Source organism: Megachile rotundata, chromosome 10 (genome assembly GCF_050947335.1).
Source record: "Megachile rotundata isolate GNS110a chromosome 10, iyMegRotu1, whole genome shotgun sequence".
NCBI classification, from domain to species: Eukaryota; Metazoa; Arthropoda; class Insecta; order Hymenoptera; family Megachilidae; genus Megachile; species Megachile rotundata.
In genome coordinates, this window is record NC_134992.1 from 9,707,123 (window position 1) to 9,727,809 (window position 20,687).

The window sequence follows — 20,687 nt, forward strand, 5'->3', positions numbered from 1 at the left end:
GTAGCGTGTTTCTTTTCTGTTTCTCTCGACGCTCTCGACCCCTTCTTCTTCTTCTTCTTCTTCTTCTGGACAGCGAGCTTCGACCCGATCGAGAAGAATCTTCTCGCGGACTCGGAGGAGATTGTATCGAGATACGACCGGAAATTCACGGCACTTCGCGCAATTTATTGCGGGGCGCGTTTCTTGATTGAAACGTTTATGAGTTTTCTATGCAGATGCAAATTTCAATTTTATTTTACTCAATTAAATTATATTTAAGGTCTAGAGTTTCAATGTCTCAAAGTATAGAGCTTGTTGAAGTCTTTTCTAAAGTTCCATTATCTCAAAGACACAAATTTGCTCAAATTGCAAAATTTTTCCAAAGTACTAAAATTCCAAATTTCTAAATTTCTGAAGTTCCAAAATTGGGCTCTAAAAAATTCTATCATAAAATTGTTAACTTATACTACCAGTCTCTGAAACATTTTCATGTTCTCCATATTCAATCCACTTACACACTTAATTTCTCAAACTCGCCATACACTTAACCACCGAATTTGCAAACACCATCAAAATTATGCACACCCCTCATCACCATTCGCCCCACATAATTTTGCAATCGCGTTTGTTCCAAAAAACAAAAAAAGGTAGGAATAATAATTCTTTCCTATATAAGCACCCCGAAGAACAGCGTAAAAAGTGCGATAATGTCGAAGAGAGTTAAAAGTCGAACATTTTATCATAAATTCCATAAATCTGTCGGTGAATCGGTCCGTTTAGGGCCGTGACGTAGAGCAAGGGCTCAGAACCCTGGTCCCCCATCAGCACCCATAATTCTATATCAATTTGTGGGTTAACCGATAATTGCGTAACGCCGTTCATATTCCGGCCGGCGCATATTAATTCCAGGCCGTCGTATTTCTTAGCCATCCGGTCAAAGCCATCAGTTCTCTACAAGGAGGAGGTCCAACTACCCCGTTGATCCCTATCTCTTATCCGGTGTGAAGAACCATGAAGTCTCTAGGTGCCGCTTCAACACCCTCTTACGCATAATTAGAGACGCGGTGTCCGACGGACTGGACGCCATTGCGAATTTTCTGATTCGTTCAGAATTTAATTGGGCAAAGCATGTTTTATGGGATCTTTTATGACTACTTTGAGGATTCTCTTTGAGGTTCAATCCTAAGGAGGATTGAAGGATTGAATTGGTGAAGGCTCCAGTTGAGGATTAGGTGGTGTATCTTTGGAAGACATTTCAAAAGTTTAGGATCATAATCTTAGGAAAGTAATCATTCTTTTATTTGATAGAATATTTGGTAGTATTTTCTTTGTTTGTTTAACTAATTTTACTAATTAGCATGATTGGTGTTATTTTACTGACCATTTGATTTGAAAGGCAGTACTAATTTGACTAACTAGTATGATCTGTCTAATTTTTCTAATTTGTCTGATTTGACTTGGAGAGTTTGACTGATTGGTGAGGATTGTCGAATTTGTCTAATTAGTACTATTTGTCCTGATGACTAATCTTGCTAATTCTTGATGATCTTGATGATCATAAATGACTATTTGATTACCACTGTGAATTACTACTTGATTAATTGATTTATTGATTAAATTGATTTACTGATTTTATTTATTGATTAACTGATTCACTAGTTGGTTTGATAATTAAACTAAACTATTAGGTATTAAAACTTCTTACATTGTCTACTGTCCATCACAGAAGGTACCCCTTGATGAATGAAAGAATACACCACATTTTGCAACAGTGTTAGGTTAAAAAAGCATCAATTTTCAAATAAAAATTGACAACATAATGACAAGTAACTGCAATAAATAATTGTAGTTATATTAGCTCTACATATATTGCAGTAACAAGATTTCCTCAAAATTCAAGGAATCTTCGATCTATCGAAGAAAGAAGAAGAGTCGCAGCTTCTGAAGGGATTTAGGAAGAACTGGTAGCTGTAATATCTGCCAAATGTATAATTAACGGTGGGCCGACAGGCTGCTTCGAAAAATGCTGAAATTCGAGCTCCCATTGGGCGCGGTCGCTTCTGGGACGAGTGATTTCGTCGCTCCAGGGCCGGCAAGGGTGCTCTGTGATCGATCCGTCGATCGATTGTTCTCTCTACTTATCAATAGTTCAGAAAACCCTAGTAGTATAGTAGCTTTTATATCAATCTTTGTGGTTGAACACATTTCAAGGCGATGTATTTATCAGATGTTCAAATCTAGTTACAAAAAATTTGAGAATTCATTGGCCTCTAAGTTCTCAGATCCTTAGGTTCAGAGATCATCAAGTTCCTAAATCACCAAATCCTTAAATCCTCGAATTCTTAGATCTCCAAGTCCTTAGATTACTAATTTCCTGGAAATTTTCATTTGCAAATCTCCAAATCTCCAAATTTTCAAATCTTCAAATCCATAACTTCCCAAATCTTGAAATCCCTAACTTTCTAAATCTATAAATCCCTATATTCTCAAATTCCCAAATTCTCAAATTCCCAAATTCCCAAATCCCCAAATCCCCATATCCCCAAATCCCTAAATCCCCATATCCCCAAATCCCTAACTCCTCAAATGCCGAACTCCCCAAAATCCCCAGATCCTCAAATCCCCAAATCCCCAAATCCCCAAATCCCCAAAATCCCAAAATCCCCAGATCCTCAGATCCCCAAATCCCCAAAATCCCATAATCTCTAACTCCCCAAAACCCTTAATCCCCAAATTCGCGAATCCCTAAAACCCTAAAACCCTAAAACCCCAAACCCCACAAAGAAGTGATAAAACTCCTCTTCCTACCTACTCTACCCACACAAACGAAATCAAACAACGAAACAACCATCAAAACCAGTAAACTTCTATTCCGATCGCCATCACACGCGGCAAATTGAAAGTTCAAGTTAAAAAATGAAGCTCCATTAATCTTAATAATCAGAGTTAATAATCGGTGAAGAAGATGTATATCAGAAAATTGATTGACGAATGAACGCACGGAGGAATAAAAGAATACGAAGATCCATTTAAGAAGCTGATAGAAAGACGGCCCTGGCGTGCTGCAGCTGAGGAGTTAAATGGAAGGAGCGAGAGGGAGGGAAGTAGTCAGAAGCGGAGCTCACGGGCAAAACTGGTGTGGGGCTAGGTGTTAAAACACGGTAATTAACAACGAGGAACGCCGTGGAGAACCGACGAGGACGAGAGAGACCACCTTCGGCCGCTCACGGTGGCTACCAAGATTTACTGCCAAATGGCAGCGTATTTATGAACTACGCCTCGTGCAACCACACCACAGGGACACGTACAGGCCAGACACGAGGCTGTGTAATCACACGTACGAACGAAGACAGACCAGGGACCAGCCATAAGGGCCGGCCAGTGGAGTGCTAACCGGCCATCGATCATGTTTCGTGGATAGTTAGGAGCCATGAAACATTCATGCACGATCGACCACCCATCGCAGCCTTCGTCTTTTCGCTCCAACGGGCAAACGCTCTTGTCCACGATCTCGAAAACGCTTTCCCGATCGTTTCTTAGTTTACTTGCGGAGAAATCTTGGAATTAAACCATTTTGCTATAGTACTCGTTTCAGTATAGTGACTTTCATACGACATGTACATGTGGTACCACTGTACTCATATGAGTACAGTTCGGAATATGAAGAAGTGTGTTATTTTTATTATAGCAAAAGGTTTTATTTGATAGATAGAGATGTTCTGGATATCTGTACAAGCGTTACTGCTCCTTTTTTCAAAATAAATGCTCGTGCAAATTAATTTTTGCACTAATTGCAAGCTGTGGAAGTCGTGCATGGCTTTGATAGGTGCTTGCGAAATTGCTGATGGAGTCTTTATGTAGCATTTCAGAATATTAGAGTATATTAGAGTATAGCAGAGAATGTTAGAGTATATAGGTTGGACTTAGAGTCGGGTGATGGGGAAAGTAGGGACCAAGAGATAGTTGCTTCAGAAAGTAGATTGGTACTTGTATAGCCTGAGGAATGTACCTCATGTATACTAGAACTTAGACATTTTTACAGTAATCTACTTGTGTAGGTAGTCCTACACTTTTGAAAGTGGAGGATTCGGTCATTTGAAGATCTGAAATCTCTAAATTCTTATATTTTTAAATTTCTAAATTCTTAGATTTCATAAAGCCTTAAGTCCCCAAATCCTGAAGTATCCAACTTCTCAACTACTTAAACCCCAAATCTCCAAATCTCCAACTTTACTCCCTAACTCTTGAAATCTTCAAATCTTCAACTCCTTAACTCCCCAACTATCTAAAGCCCCAAATTCCCAACTTCTCCACTCCCTAAATTCTCAAATCTCCAACTCCCTGACTCCCTAATTCCCTACCTCTCTAAATCCCCAAATCTCCAAGTCACCAAGCTCCTAACTCCTGAATTCCTTAAACCCCAAATTCCCAACTTCTCCACTTCCTAAATCCCCAAATCTCCAACTCCCCAAGCTCCTAACTTCTCAATTCCCTAAAATCCAAATTCCCAACTTCTACACTCTCTAAATCCCCAAATCTCCAACTCCCCAAGCTCCTAACTCCTCAATTTCCTAAACCCTAAATTCCCAACTTCTCCACTCCCTAAATCCCCAAATCTCCAACTCCCTGACTCCCTAATTCCCTACCTCTCTAAATCCCCAAATCTCCAACTCCCTGACTCCCTAATTCCCTACCTCTCTAAATCCCCAAATCTCCAACTCCCTGACTCCCTAATTCCCTACCTCTCTAAATCCCCAAATCTCCAACTCCCTGACTCCCTAATTCCCTACCTCTCTAAATCCCCAAATCTCCAACTCCCCAAGCTCCTAACTCCTCAATTCCCTAAACCCCAAATTCCCTACCTCTCTAAATCCCCAAATCTCCAACTTGCCAAGCTCCTAACTCCTCAATTCCCTAAACCCCAAATTCCCAACTCCTCCACTCCCTAAATCCCCAAATCTTCAACTTCATAACTCTCTAAATCCCCAAATCTCCAAATCACCATCCACCTTTCGAAACTCTCAAACTTTAATAATCTCAAATCTCTCAATCCCCATCCATCCCGGTACCTGCGTAGCACATCGAACCTAACAATCGCTCCAGAAAAAAGGTCTCGTTTCCTCCTCCTTCCTTTCTTTTCGTCCGATCAGAGCAACGAAGCGTGATGAACGTTCCGTTCGTTAGCGTAGCAGCCCGATGGTAACTCTTGTATAGTACGAGGACCACAAACGAGGTCCTGTTTAGACGATCGGAAGAGCGCCGACAGTACGATGAACGGCCAGGCCACGAAGGAAAGGAAACGAGGACGAAGGACGCGGAGGAAAAAAAGCGGAGACGAAGAGTTGGCCGGTCGGTATAAGAGGCGAGGGGCGAGTAGATACGTCAGACCCTTGGGCCGTCATAAACAATAGCAAGGAGTAATTGATTCTCTAATAACTTAACGCGCCAGCACGAGGTGGCCACTAACAGCCTTAGGTAGGCATAATGTATTATAGCCGGCAACGAGTCGACTGCCAAGGAGAGGAGGCTTCGACGAGCACGGCCTACGAGCGCCTACGAGCGAGATTTAAGGCTCGGTGCCAATAATAAAGCAGCCACCTTGGAAAATGGCAACAGCCGTGCCGATGTGGTTTGTTGCTTACACGAGGAAACCCGCCACCTTTGCCAGCCGAACCAGCGATATACGATCTTCCTACGATTTGCTCGCTTGCCCTCACCGAAATATACATTTTCTGCAAATCGTAACTCTCCTTCAAGATTCTACCTTAACGGGTACCTTCAATTTTTTTTGGACAATTTTTATTTTTCCAGTTTTGATAAGGCTTCGATACAGTGATGAGCTGAGCTTGCGGTTGTGGTTCTGATATTTTTAGTGTATTTTCACTTTTTCTACTTTATTGGAGATTTAGGGAGTTAGGGAGTTAAGGAATTAGAGATTCGGGGGGTTAGGGAGTTGGAGATTTGGGGGTTTAGAGAGTTAAGAAGATGAAGATTTGGGGATTTGGGGATTTAGAGAGTGGAAGAGTTGGAAATTTGGGGTTTAGGGAGTTGAAGAGTTAGGAGCTTGAGGAGTTGGAGATTTGGGGATTTAGAGAGTTAGGCAATTAGGGAGTCAGGGATTTGGAGATTTGAGGATTTAGAAAGTTAGGGAACTAGGGAGTCAGGGAATTGGAGATTTGGGGATTTAGAGAGTTAGGGAATTAAGGAGCTGGAGATTCGGGGATTTGGGGAGTTAGGGAGATTTGGGGATTTGGAAATTTGGGAAATTGGGGATTTGAAGATTTGGAGATTTGTGGACTTTCCGATTTTGAAACTTTGGGCATATGGAGATTTGGGGATTTGAGGATTTGGGAATTTTGGATATTAGGAAATTTGAGGATTCAAAGATTTGGAGATTTGGGAATTTGGGGATGTGAAGATTTGGGGTTTAGAAGATTTAGAGATCTTGGGATATGTACGCTTATGAATCCTATAAGATGTGTTGGATTTAGAACATCTGGCATTTGCGCATTTCAGGATTTGGACTTTGGTATTAAGAGACTTTGTAGAATGGTTTCAAGTATTAAAGACTTTGGAGATTTGGGGATGTAGAAACTTAAGTATAGGGACCCTGATTTGATAAATTTCGAATATTTGGAAAATTAGAGATTTAGTACATTTTAAGAATTCGCTGAATTTAAAGATTTCAGTATTTACATTTTATAACTTGAGGACTTCAGACATTCTATATTACAAGATTCAAGACTTTCTTTAAACTCATCCAATAAAATAAAGCAAGAAATGAAACTGTACAAAATTGAAAATTTATTTGTTCAAAAATTTAATACTTCAAACATTTACAAGTATAACCTTTTCAAACAACATAAACAAGTTTAAACATTTAAGCTTCCGAGTATCAGTATTCTGTTCACTCTGTTCATGATATCAATTGATCGGAAAGAAAGAAAAATTGTATCGGTTAACGAAGAAGAGGGGGTTCATATCAAGTCGCGATTCGAAGCAAAAAGAACCCTTGTAAAGGGGTGTGAGGCTCGCGTACGGCGGCACAACGTGGCCTGTCATTAGGCTCGATATATCTCACACCGGCAACAACACATCGCAAACAAGAAATGACATCGAGGCCTCGGTTCTCGCGGCCATTAACGCGTCTGCGCGTACCTGCAACTTCGTCGAACGCCTCCTCCACCCTGCTCGACGCCAACCCCACGGCATCTATCGCCTCGACAATTCGTGAGAAATCTCACGATATCGCCGGGAACACCATCTTCGTCTTTGAAAAAGGAATGCTTGCGATACATTTTTGTGGAAGTTGCAAATCTCATTAGTTATTTACATTTATATGTATTCATATACTTTACATGTTTCATGTATACATACATGACATGTATACTTATGAGTTATATATCTTCACATTCACATTCTTTACATGTACTCATGCATACATACATGACATGTATACTCATGAGTGACATGTATTCATATACTTTACATGTATTCATGTATACATACATGACATGTATACTTATGAGTTATATATCTTCACATTCACATTCTTTACATGTACTCATGCATACATACATGACATGTATACTCATGAGTGACATGTATTCATATACTTTACATGTATTCATGTATACATACATGACATGTATACTTATGAGTTATATATCTTCACATTCACATTCTTTACATGTACTCATGCATACATACATGACATGTATACTCATGAGTGACATGTATTCATATACTTTACATGTATTCATGTATACATACATGATGTGTGTACTTATGAGTTACATGTATTCATATACTTTATATGTATTCATGCATACATACATGACATGTATTCATATACTTTACATGTATTCATGTATACATACATGACATGTATACTTATGACTTACATTCATTGATAAATTATGTCCTTGATGAGTTTTATAAAATATGGATACTTGTGATGCACTATAACTATCAGAAAGTTAATACTTCTTGGTTTAATACCATTTGGTTAATACTTGTATGTATTGAATAAATAAATACATTTTTGAACAAATATTAATTTAGATTTTATATCTTGTCTGTTTGGTGGAAATTTGATGAATTAATAAAAGAAGGTCAGCTGTGATATTTATTATATTGAAAGACAATATAAAAAACATGAGTAATAAACTACCCCTTCATAATATTATACAGTGTTCAAATAATACAATTACTTGTTTCAAATAGTAAAATGTATAAAATACTGTTTCAAATACTAAATTGTACACCGGTCAATTTTTTTTAAATATTAAAATTATAAATAAATTACATCAAATTATGGAGCTACTTGTTTAAAATCCTAAAAAATAAAACAACGAATAGTTTCAAATACACCGTTCATTCCAAATAAATGAATTGCTCCAAATAAATTAATAAATTGCTTCAAGTAAATTATAAGAGAATGAATTGTTAAAAATAATGAATAATAGAAGAAATAATTTGTTTGGGGTTTTAAGTTATAGGTAAGACAGGAAAGATTGGCAGACAAGAATTACAAGTACCTTTTAAGGGAAGGATAATTTAATTTGGTAGTTTTTTTCTCCTTTGGCTGGCTCTCTGGTTGCATCGATAATTACAAAGTCTCCCCACGTTTTCGCGAAGCCACTAGCATGCCCCCTTTGTCCGCGCGAGTCTGATTCCCGCGCGAATCAATTTTTTTAATTTATCCTAACGCGCAAACGGACACGCGATACGTTCTCCGATAGTCAGCTCGAACCTTGTCTGCGACAAGCATTCTTTCGATCGATACGATTCGTCCCTTCTCGAAAACTCTTGCCTTTCACTTCCTTTTCCTTTGGAGAAACGGGAGTTTATTAGTTACTATTAAAAAAAGGAAGGTATGAACTTCAAGTTTATAAATTTTCTACTTTCCTAATTTTGTATATTTGTATTTTCAAATTCATAAATGGCGGTGTTTAAAATTTGTGGATGTACAATTGTCAAATGAATTTCCGAATTTCTAGATTCACAAGTATCAAATTTTGAAGTTCATGAAGTTTTTAATTGTTAAATTAACAAATTTCTAAAAACTCTAATGCCCAATTTCGAAATCTCTAAATAGTCAATTCCCTAACAATCAAATTTCTAAATTCCCTAGATGCAAAATTCCCAAATTCCCTAGTTCTAACATTCCTAAATTCCCTAGTTCCAAAATTCTCAAATTCCCAAATTGCCTAGTTCCAAAATTCGTAAATTCCTATTTCCCATGTCCCCAAATTCCCTAGTTCTCAAATTCTCAAATCCCCAAATTCCCGAGTTCCAAAACACCTAAATTCCTAATTCCCAAATCCCCCAATTCCCTAGTTCCAAAATTTCTAAATTCCTATTTCCCAGATCCCCAAATTCTCTAATTCCCATATTCTAAAATTCCCAAATTCCCTAGTTCCAAAATTGCTAAATTCCTAATTCTCACATCCCCAAATCCTCAAGTCCCCAAATTCCCCAGTTCTCAAATTCTCAAATCCCCAAATTCCCTATTTCCAAAATTCCTAAATTCCTAATTACCAAATTCCCATATTCCCTAATTCCAAAATTCCTGAATTCCTATTTCCCAGATCCCCAAATTCTCTAGTTCCCATATTCTAAAATTCCCAAATTCCCTAGTTCCAAAATTGCTAAATTCCTAATTCTCACATCTCCAAATCCTCAAGTTCCCAAATTCCCCAGTTCTCAAATTCTCAAATTCTCAAATCCCCAAATTCCCTATTTCCAAAATTCCTAAATTCCTAATTACCAAATTCCCATATTCCCTAATTCCAAAATTCCTAAATTCCTAATTCTCACATCCCCAAATTCCCTAGCTCCAAAATCCCTAATTTGCACATCCCCAAATTTCCAATTCCCCAATTCCCTAATTCTCAAATTCTCAAATTTCCAAATTTCCAAATTCCTAAATCCCCAAATTTCTAAATCTCATACTCCAAAATCCCCTAACCTCCCCAGAATCCCCTCAACAAACATCGACCTCCAAACTCTCCAAATCTACACCCCCTCCAATCCCACTCCATAAGTCCATACCACATGCACGCATCTCTTCCCCATCCCTGATCATCTCCCAAAGCATAATTTCCATCACAGGCATAATTTTCGAAACGACAGAGCATGTAACTTCCGCATTTCGCGGGAGGGGCCATAAATGACTGGGATTGTCACACATTACGGGGCGTATTACGGTGATTCGTTCGCTAGATAGGCTTAATAACGAGGCAACAAAGTACACGTGTGTAAAAGGGGCAGGGGTGTGTAGGGTATGTATCAAGGCGTCGACCGTGCAGAAAATCATCTTTAAACCGCCGATAATTTGTTCGTTCGTTTTCTTCGTCGTTCTTTTTTTTTTCTATAGCCTCGAGGCCGAGGTTCAGGTTGAGGGAGAAAGAAAGGTGGCGTAAGTATATCGCAGCCACGTTAGGGTCACGAGCGGCTCTTTCTTCGCTCGTTCTGAACGAGGGCCTCGGCACGGTGTGATCTTATTATACCGCGAAGCGATGATGACCGTGTTTAGGTGTTGGCTTGCCAGATTTAAGAATATACCGGCCTATGGGCCCCCCTGCCCCCTTTCTGCATCGACGATTATGGTAACGAGGCCTCTTTAGTCACGTTGACGTACACCTTATTCGCGCGTTCGCGTTTCACGCTCGTATTTTTTACTCGCCGTACGTGTGCGTACACACGAACGAGTATGTAGCCGTACGAGTGGTTTATCGTTGACTCCTTATTGAAACTTTGTGGTTACCACGATGGCGGCGTATGGGGAACTGTCAAAAAGCGTTAGACGAACGATGCACGCGTCCGAACGAACCGATTTTACGTTTTTCTTCGTTGTTTCTTGTTTATCTGCATGGGATTGTTCATGGTTTTTGGTGTGTACTGTTTTAGCACTTGATTATAGTGTATTATTAGGGAGAATCTTATCGGATATGTGGAAATGATACAATGACCTAGGAAGCTTTGGGACAAGTCTAGGGAATTTTTGAAAGTGGAGGATACAGTAATTTGGGACGATCTCCTGAAATCTCTAAATTCTTAAATCCTTACATTTCTGAATTCCTAAATGCAATGAAGCCTTAAGTCCTTAAATACTGAAACCTCCAATTCCTCAACTTCTTGATTCTGTAACTCTCTAAGTCTCAAATCTTCAACTCCTTAACTTCCCGACTCTTTAAATCCCTAAATCTCCAACTTCCTAATCTCCTAACTCGTCAACTCCCTAAATCCCAAACGTTTAACTCCTCAACTCCCTAAATCCCCAAATCTCCAATTCCTCAACTCTCCAACTCCTCAACTCCCTAAGTCCCCGAATCCTCAAATGTCCAATTTCTTAACTCCTTAACTCTCTAAATCCCCAACTCCCTAATTCCCTAACTCTCTAACTTCCCAACTCCCTAATTCCCTGAGTCTCTAAATCCCCAAATCTCCAACTCCATAACCTCTTAACTCCTCAATTCCCTAAACCCCAAATCTCCAACTCCTCAACTCCCTAAATCCTCAAATCCCCAAATGTCCAATTTCTTAACTCCTTAACCCTCTACATCCCCAACTCCCTAATTCCCTAACTCTCTAACTTCCCAACTCTCTAATTCCCGAACTCCCTAATTCCCTGACTCTCTAAATCCCTAAATCCCCAAAACTTCCAATACCCAAAAATCCCAAAATACCTCTTCCTACAAGTTACATTCCAACATCGTCAATAAATACCCAAAGCTCCAAATAATTGACAATCTGTATGAACAACTTCAGAAACATTTAATATTAGTTTGAAACGATTCGACGCTTAAGGCCATCACTGTTGTAAATTCGCATGGCTCCATCCTGCGGACTAAACTTTGCCAGCTGATTATTATTAGTAGTGACGAATGCTGACAACGACACCTTGTTAACAGAGGTAAAGATCTCCGGCGAGATAAGATCAAACCAAGAGCTCGTAGCCTTTGGGTGGAATTCGTGTTCCTTTCACGCTTTCAATCCTTTTCTGAATATGCATTTGACTCTTTAACGCTCTTAAAAAGAACATGAAGATTAAAGAGTCATCGACGGAAATAAGTGGATACAAAAAGAGAAAGTTAAATGAAAATCTATAGAAAGAACAAGAAATCTGAATTGTCAAAAATAGTAACACAAAATTAAAATTGATCTTGCGACCACCGATATGAAACATCAGTAAAATTGCATAAAATATCAACCATATTCAACCACCATATGTAACACAAGATCTCAACTTTTGCTAAAACATATTCTGTTGTTAGAACTGATGAAAGAGGGTTGTCTAATATATAAAATATAATAATTTCATAATATATGAAAATGAAAAGGTATGTATGTATATACAAATATGAAACTGAACATAAATCATATCCCCACACATATGTACATACACGCATACATATATGAAAATGAAATGAAACACTCTGTACGTATAAACATTATTATTATATCGCAGCAAATAAGATTCTAATCTTGTGACTTAATCACTAGAACAATAAAAGTTGAAAATCTTATGGATATCAATAAATCTCGTCGTCTTAGAAAACGCGAGTTTAGCGCACACGTCTGACGATTTCCCGTTTTCTGAAACCCGTTCATGCCCTCGCCTCGAAACACACAAATCATCGGAATCGTCACGCATTAAGAGCGTATTACAGTGATTGGAAAGTGATAACCGTAATAACCAGGGTCTGGGGATACACGGTGTGTTACGGGGCCGGAGGAGGCGTCGACCGATCAGAGAATCAGCTTTAAATCGCCGATAATTTCTTTCTCCGTCCTCGTCTGTGTCGAGAAGTCGAGGGACGTGCCGTGAGTATCGAGTGCCCGGCCGGCTAACGGCTGATCGGCTCGTAAAATTTTGTGACATCCAAATTATCCGAATGCAAATGGCGCGTACGTTGCCCGTAACGAACCGTAACCCCTATTCGTAACCGTTCTTTACACTCGCGATAACAACAAAACGAATAAAAGGTGCATCGAGGGAACACCTTATAAAATTATTGTTGCGCAGCCGTGATCTTGATCGTATCGATATGCTGTAGCGGAGATGGGCAGATCGTGTGCCCGCCAAACAGCTCACGGGCAACGCGGGCCAAGCGCAACCATCAGGTATCGAGGATGCGACGGTGATTTTGCAGTTTCCGGGTTTTTGGATTCTAGAATTTTCGTTTGGGTGTTGACTGTTGGACTGATGAGGATTTGAAGGGGTGCGAATTTGTGGATTTGACAATTTGGTAATTTGTGTAGTTGGGGAATTAGGGAGATAGAGGGTTTTGGAGTTTGGGGAATTAGGAAAGGGATTTGAAAACTTAGGAATTAGAGGATGTGGGAATTTAAGGATTTAGGGAATTTTTGAACTAGGGAATTTTGGGACTAGGGAACTTTGGGACAAGGGAATTTTGGGACTAGGGAATTTTGGAACTAGAAAATTTTGAAACTAGGGAATTTTGAAGCTAGGGAATTTTGGAACTAGAGAATTTTGGAATTAGGGAATTTTAGATCTAGAGAATTTGGAACCAGGGAATTTTTGAACTAGGGAATTTTAGATCTGGAGAATTTGGAGCTATTGAAGTTTGGAACTAGAGAATTTTAGAATTAGGTAATTTTGGAGCTAGCGAATTTTAGAACTAGGGAATTTTAGATCTGGAGAATTTGGAGCTAGCGAATTTTGGAACTAGTGAATATTAAGCTAGGGAATTGTAGATCTAAAAAATTTTGGAACTAGGGAATTTTTGATCCAGGGAGTTTGAGATCTAGTGAATTTTGGAACTAAGAAATTTTAGATCTAGTGAATTTTGGAACTAGGGAATTTGGGATCTAAGAAATTTTGGAATTAGGAAATTTTTGAACCAGAAAATTTGGAGTTTTGAGAATTAGAGAATTTATGAATTTCACCAAAACCTTGATAACTTGGGAAAGAAAATTTTAAAATATTCTGAAATTCAAGAAATTTGAAACTTGGTTATTTGTAAATTTTTGAATTAAAATTTAGACCTAGAAACAGGACATTAAATTTGTAACTAAACTCAATAATTTAACAACAAAACATAATAAAATTCAGTCATAAATTTGTAAATTTAATACCAAGCAATTAATTCGAAAGCAAGCGTAACAACTTCACCGAGCAAAAACTCTCTATTTTATATTCCTCTAAACCCGCGTATTAATCTTATAATATCATCGTTAATATCCACTTATATGCAGTAGACTCGGCGGTAAATCTCTTTAATTAAAGAAAAAAGAAGTAAGAAGAGACTCGTGACGGCATGTAACGTGACCTTTAATCGTAGCATCAAATCAACGAAACGATCATCGTACGCGACACAACGCCGCGTTATGTTTTCGCGACACGAGCCAGACCGATTGCCATAAACGCGAGCCAACCGTTGTAATTAATTCACACCTACGAACGTTACGAGGTAAATCTACCGAGAATCGGAAGGTGGCCAAGCTCCGTTTACACGTACCGTCAACGTCGAAATGTAATTCAACGACCGTCGAAGATGATAAACAAAACGAGAAGAAAATCTTAAGAAGCTTCGATCTGGTTCGCTTTGTTTATCGCTTGCCGTGCGACCGAGGGACAAATATGTCTCGACGATTAGGAAGGGGCAAGGATAATATAATAACGGGAAGAAAAAAAAAAGGCGTGTAGATATAAAAATAAATAGCCAGGGAACGGAGAAGCCGACGTGCCACACGCAGAGACCACGCGAGACGTGTTTATAGTAATGAGCCTTGTCGTTATTTGTCCAGCGAAAGGGATTTATCGAGATACCTCGTGAGATCTTGTTGCTCGATCTTCTTCTTCTTCTTCTTCTTCTTCTTTTCTTCCTCATCGATGTCTCCTTATTTTCGTCCCCTGCTTTCTTTCCTCCGTCACGGCCATTCGATTCTACGAGCTTTCGAGATTCAACTTGGTAATGGTGCTTTGTATTGGACTTTGTTATTGCAATTGGGAAATGTTGACGGAATTTTAAGTGCCTTTCACTTGGGAGTTTTTAACGGGGTTATTTGGTAATGTGTGAGTGGTATATGGAAGAGAGGTATTTGATTCTTTTGGGATCATTTGCAAATTTTTGAACTTACAAGTTTGTTATTTATAGTTGAATTTTTAAGGTTTCTTGTCTTTGATATTTTGAACTTTTATGTGGTTTAATAAAAAATTTGTAAAGTATTCAATTTGACAATCTTCAAATTTCTGAAGACCCCAAATCCACGTGTCTCGAAGCTCTATATCCCAAATCCCACTACCCCAAATTCCACATATCTCAAATTCCACATATCCCAAATTCCACATATCCTAAATCCCACATATCCCAAAGTCCACATATCCCAAATCCCACATATCCCAAATTCCACATATCCTAAATCCCACATATCCCAAATTCCACATATCCCAAATCCCACATATCCCAAATTCCACATATCCTAAATCCCACATATCCCAAATTCCACATATCCCAAATCCCACGTATCCCAAATTCCACATATCCCAAATTCCACATATCCCAAATCCCACATATCCCAAATCCCACATATCCCAAATTCCACATATCCCAAATTCCACATATCCCAAATCCCACATATCTCAAATTCCACATATCCCAAATCCCACATATTCCAAATTCCACATATCCCAAATCCCACATATCCCAAATCCCACATATCCCAAATTCCACATATCCCAAATTCCACATATCCCAAATTCCACATATCCCAAATCCCACATATCCCAAATTTCACATATCCCAAATTCCACATATCCCAAATTTCACATATCCCAAATTCCATATATCCCAAATTCCACGTATCCCAAATTCCACATATCCCAAATTCCACACATCCCAAATTCCACATATCCCAAATTCCACTATCCCAAATCCTTGTACGCTAAATCCCACTCCCCCAAAATCCATTATCCCAACTCTCACTGCCTCAAATTCTCAAATCCCAAATCTCACAAATCCCCAAATCCTTCGACCTTAAAACTCCACTATTCCAAATCCCCATATCCCACTATCCAACTCCCCATCTCCCTATACCCTCACCCCCAAAAATCCACCTACTACATATCCATCCCATATATACAATATCCACACCTCCCAACCCCATACGTCCACCAGAACATCCCACAAACCACATCAAAATCCTCAAATACAACATTTCTACCCAAACCCTAACCTTGATCATCAATGATTATCGTTTCCTGTTCTCCTCAAGTATAAACCGAAGGCCGAACAGCAAGTGCCGAGTGCACACGCATCAGCCCCGATCGATATGTCAATTAATTTTCATAAGGAGCCCAAGGTAGGGTTCATTTAAACGGGCAGACAAGCCGACGAGGGCGCGTACACGACGTTCGATGCACCTGGTCAGATCGGGGCTATCCCCTGCCACGAATTTTTTACTTTCGCTCGCGAGCATTCATTTTCTGACTGCTCGTTTTTTCGCCGTCCTCTCGGTTAATTATCCGTTTATGTCCGAGTTGCCGTCCAGCTCTCATTAGGAGGGCCGTAAAAAGAACGAAGGAGCTGAAGATTTACCTGTTCGCGTGGGGTATGGAATGCGCTCGTCCAACCATCGTATTCGCATCTCTCACGATCTTGGATTAGGTTTTATCGTTAAGAGCGAAAATATTGCGTTGTGGATTTGTGGGAGGAATTTTGGGCCTTCTTGTAATTTTGTGGGTGGGGAATTATAAAATAGGAGGGTTGGAGATTCTCTCAGGTGGCTTGTGATGTCAAAGGGGTGGAGACTCAAAATTTAAATAATTTATGGTGCAAGATTTTTGGGGACTGCAAGGTGTTAATGTGTGATGGCTTCAAGGGTGCTAAGTTCAAAAATTTTAAAGTTCCAAATTCTCTAGATACCTAATTTCTTAAACTCTAATTTTCCAAAGTTCCAAATCTTCTGCAAATTTTTAGGGTCCAAAATTCTATTAATTCCAAATTTGTATCGACTCAAATTCCCTAGATCCCAAATTTCCATGGACTCAAATTCCCTAAACCCCAAATTTCCAAAGATACAAATTCCATAAGTCCACTTCCTTCGCCCCCAATTCCATAAGTCCCATATTCCATATATTGCAGAATCCATGAATCCCAAATTCCCTATATCCCAAAGTCCTCAAGTCCAAAGTCTCAAACCTCCAAAGTCCCAAACTGCCCAAATCACAAACTCCCAGAATTCTAAAAACACAAAATCTTCAATGTTCCAAAAATTCCAAAAATCCTCCCTTCCCAAAATTTCCCAAATCAAAAATAAAGTCCCAGATTTCCTAAATCCTCAAATTCCCAACTCCAATCAATAAAAACAATACTCCGTATTAGCGGATGCAAAATGGTAGCAGCTGATTCGATTCGCGTCATCCTCGCCGCCTCGCTATCTCGAGCTCGCATCGTTCTCGATTTTAATTACGGTGTTCGCGCCTACTAAACAATTATCCCCGGCGCGAGGGGTTAGGTACGCGCGCCACGATCGGCTCCTTTTCTTTCTTTATCTTTTTTTATTTGTCCGTCCCTCAGGTGGCGAGAATCAACGAGTCGGCCGGATCGAGGGCCACGTCTCGTGTAATTTTCATCGAGTGGGTGGATACCCATTATTTCGCATTACAGACTCCTTACGGGGCCCCATCGTCCCGTAGAATCACCAGCCTATCGCGACTTCGCGTTACGTTCGCACGTTTTCCGCTTGTTAACGCTTGCCGACACGTTCCGAAACTTCAATCTTCGCTCGAGCGTTCTTTACGATACGTTCGATTACGTGAATATTCGATAAAAACATTTTTACCGTCGTTTTTTAACACCTTGATGACGCTTTCTTACTTTAAGAATACTACATTCTACTGTGTTAATATACTATTATACTTATTATACTACTATACTATTACACCACTATACTTGTTATACTACTATACTATTACACCACTATACTTATTATACTACTATACTATTACACCACTATACTTATTATACTACTATACTATTACACCACTATACTTATTGTACTACTATAGTACTATATTGTCATACTACCCTACTACCATACTACTATACTACTATACTGCCATACTGCTATGCTACTATACTACTATAGTACTATACTGTCATACTACTATACTACCATACTACTATACTATTATACTGCCATACTGCTATACTATTATACTACTATACTACTATACTACCATACTACTATACTGTTATACTACTGTACTACTATACTACTATACTACCATACTACTATACTACTGTACTACTATACTACTGTACTACTGTACTACTATACTACTATACTATTATACTACTATACTACCATACTACTATACTACTATATCACTATACCACTATACTACTGGACTGCTATACTACCATGCTACTATATTGCTAAACTACTATGATGCTATACTATACCATGCACTTTACTATTACTCCATTACTTTACTCCTCAACTACTTCACTATACTGCTATTATATTATATTTTTATACTACGATAATACTGTACTACTACTTCATTCTTCTACTATTTCACTAATTCCACAAGCAACTACTCTAAAATAAATTAATTTATTAATTTCATAAAATGAATATTCTTATATCTGTACATTATATACGTATTAATATACCTATTCAATGTTTGTATTCATTTATCTATCTTCAATTTATATAGGCAATTTTAATTGATCTCTATGAAAAACGCAACTTTTAAATTGTACAATTATTAAATCGTTAAATTGCAACGCAATTATAAAATTATACGCCCACATCAAGCTCTACGAAAATACAAAAATTCGTCTGGTAATTTGTCATAAAAGTTTCCTCGTTTCTTATCACAAGTAAATTTATTTATGACGCTATTATCGGACAACAGGAAACTCGAAACTCGTAAACGATTCTCGATTTTCGATTCCGTAGTTCCGTCGATGCGGCGCACGCATCCGGCGAAGAAATAACATCCGCCAGGCGAGCGAAACATGCTTTAGAACGCGAGCGGCGTGAAAGACTGTAGTTAGCGACTATTAATATCATCGATCGAGATCGATAGTTGCCTGCGAGGCGTCATAATGATACGGTGGATCGAACGGGGCCCCATCGATGCTCGGCCGATACGACGCACGTACACACACGGCCGATATACGGAGAACAAGTGGCGCCACTAACGATCCAGAGGATCGTGTTCGACGAATAAACTAACGATAACTTATTCCGAACGGCTACCTAATTATTATTCCGCTAATTGCTCGGGCTAATTCGAAATAATAATAGGGAGAGGGCGCGTGCAAATCGCGCCGATTTACGTAAACGATCGCTATAAACCGAACTACTTTTGAACGAGATTCTTCGCGCGCGCCCAAATATACTTAATCACATGTGGTCCCAGGGGGGAACAGGAAATTTGAAATTTTTTAACTATAAAATTTGTCAATTTAAAATTTTTAATTTATATAAAACAATTTAGAAATTAAGATATTTGATAATATGCAAATTTCTCATCTTCAAAATTACGTGTATATAAATAAAAATGATTGTTTGTTTGATATTAATTTACGGACGTGTATGATTTTCAATCGTCCATATTTGGCGGTGCTGCGCATGCGCAGAAGAGCGACTGATATTTTTATTTCGGTAATTAGAGTTTCCTCTTTGATGTAGCCTTATAGTTTCGACTATTTACAAGGATAAATGTTTTATTCAACTACTATATACATACTAGTGTATATGTATGGTGTACATGTATAGTGTATAGTGTATACATATTCTTAAGTGCAAGCATAGTTCTTTCTTTTCGTTAGAGACAACTTTATGGCATCGATTATGGTCTATTATGGCACACGCTTTTAATCGATTCCTCGTTCAACGGGATGAAAAGGGAATTAAAACGAAATTGTGCAGGGAAAAAAACAATTACGATAAAATTATTGCTGTTTTTCTTTTACAACGCGATAGTATCGTGATACATTTATTTTTGCCTCGGGATATTGCGGGCCATACGAGAGTATCAAAACATGAAATGCAATAAAAATATGATTAAAAATGTAATACGTATCCATTTTAGTTTAGGAAACAAAACCTGTTAATGTATCACGGTAAAAACGTTTGTTAATAAATATCTGTGTATAAATGTAATCGGAGATACGCAATGTTTCGCCGAACAATATATTTTTGCAGTAACACGATCGATGATTGAAATAAAAAGAGAGGATATTGTTAATCGTTGTGCTGTGATGAAAAATTTTCCGCCATGACAATTGAAATCTTAACTTTAAAAAAAGTTTGCAAAAAAAAACTATACTTAACTATAAAAAAAGTTGACTTAACAGAAAAGTCTAAACGTGAATAATAATAATGATAATAATATCACTTACCTTCCTTCATTTTGAATGTTCTTCAGAAACTACATTTCCATCTTGAACTACAAATCTTGAATGTTGGAAAAAATACGACACTTCGACTCATAACACTAATATAAATTACTTCACCACGAATAAAGAACAAACAACATAATTTACACCACACTTTTGCAATTTATTTTGTTCGAATTCTACATTCGCGCACTCTGCGTGCACGTGCCACCATTTGGTCACATGACCGATCTAATCGTTTCAAATATATCGATTCTCATTCGATTCATCTTTCAAAAATTTAATCATACAATTCACATTATTATTTACGAAAAATAATTA

The 20,687-nt window shown here is 38.4% G+C and overlaps 1 protein-coding gene across 1 annotated transcript in view; it reads right to left on the minus strand.

Moving 5' to 3' along the window:
- Positions 1 to 20,682, minus strand: part of LOC105662060 (uncharacterized) — a 52,372-nt gene extending 31,690 nt beyond the window's left edge. Inside the window, exon 1 of the mRNA XM_012281954.2 lies at positions 20,370 to 20,682. Coding sequence (XP_012137344.1) covers positions 20,370 to 20,379 — 10 coding nt within the window. The 5' untranslated portion in view covers positions 20,380 to 20,682. The remainder of the gene's footprint in view (positions 1 to 20,369) is intronic.
- Between the last annotated feature and the right edge of the window lie 5 nt (positions 20,683 to 20,687).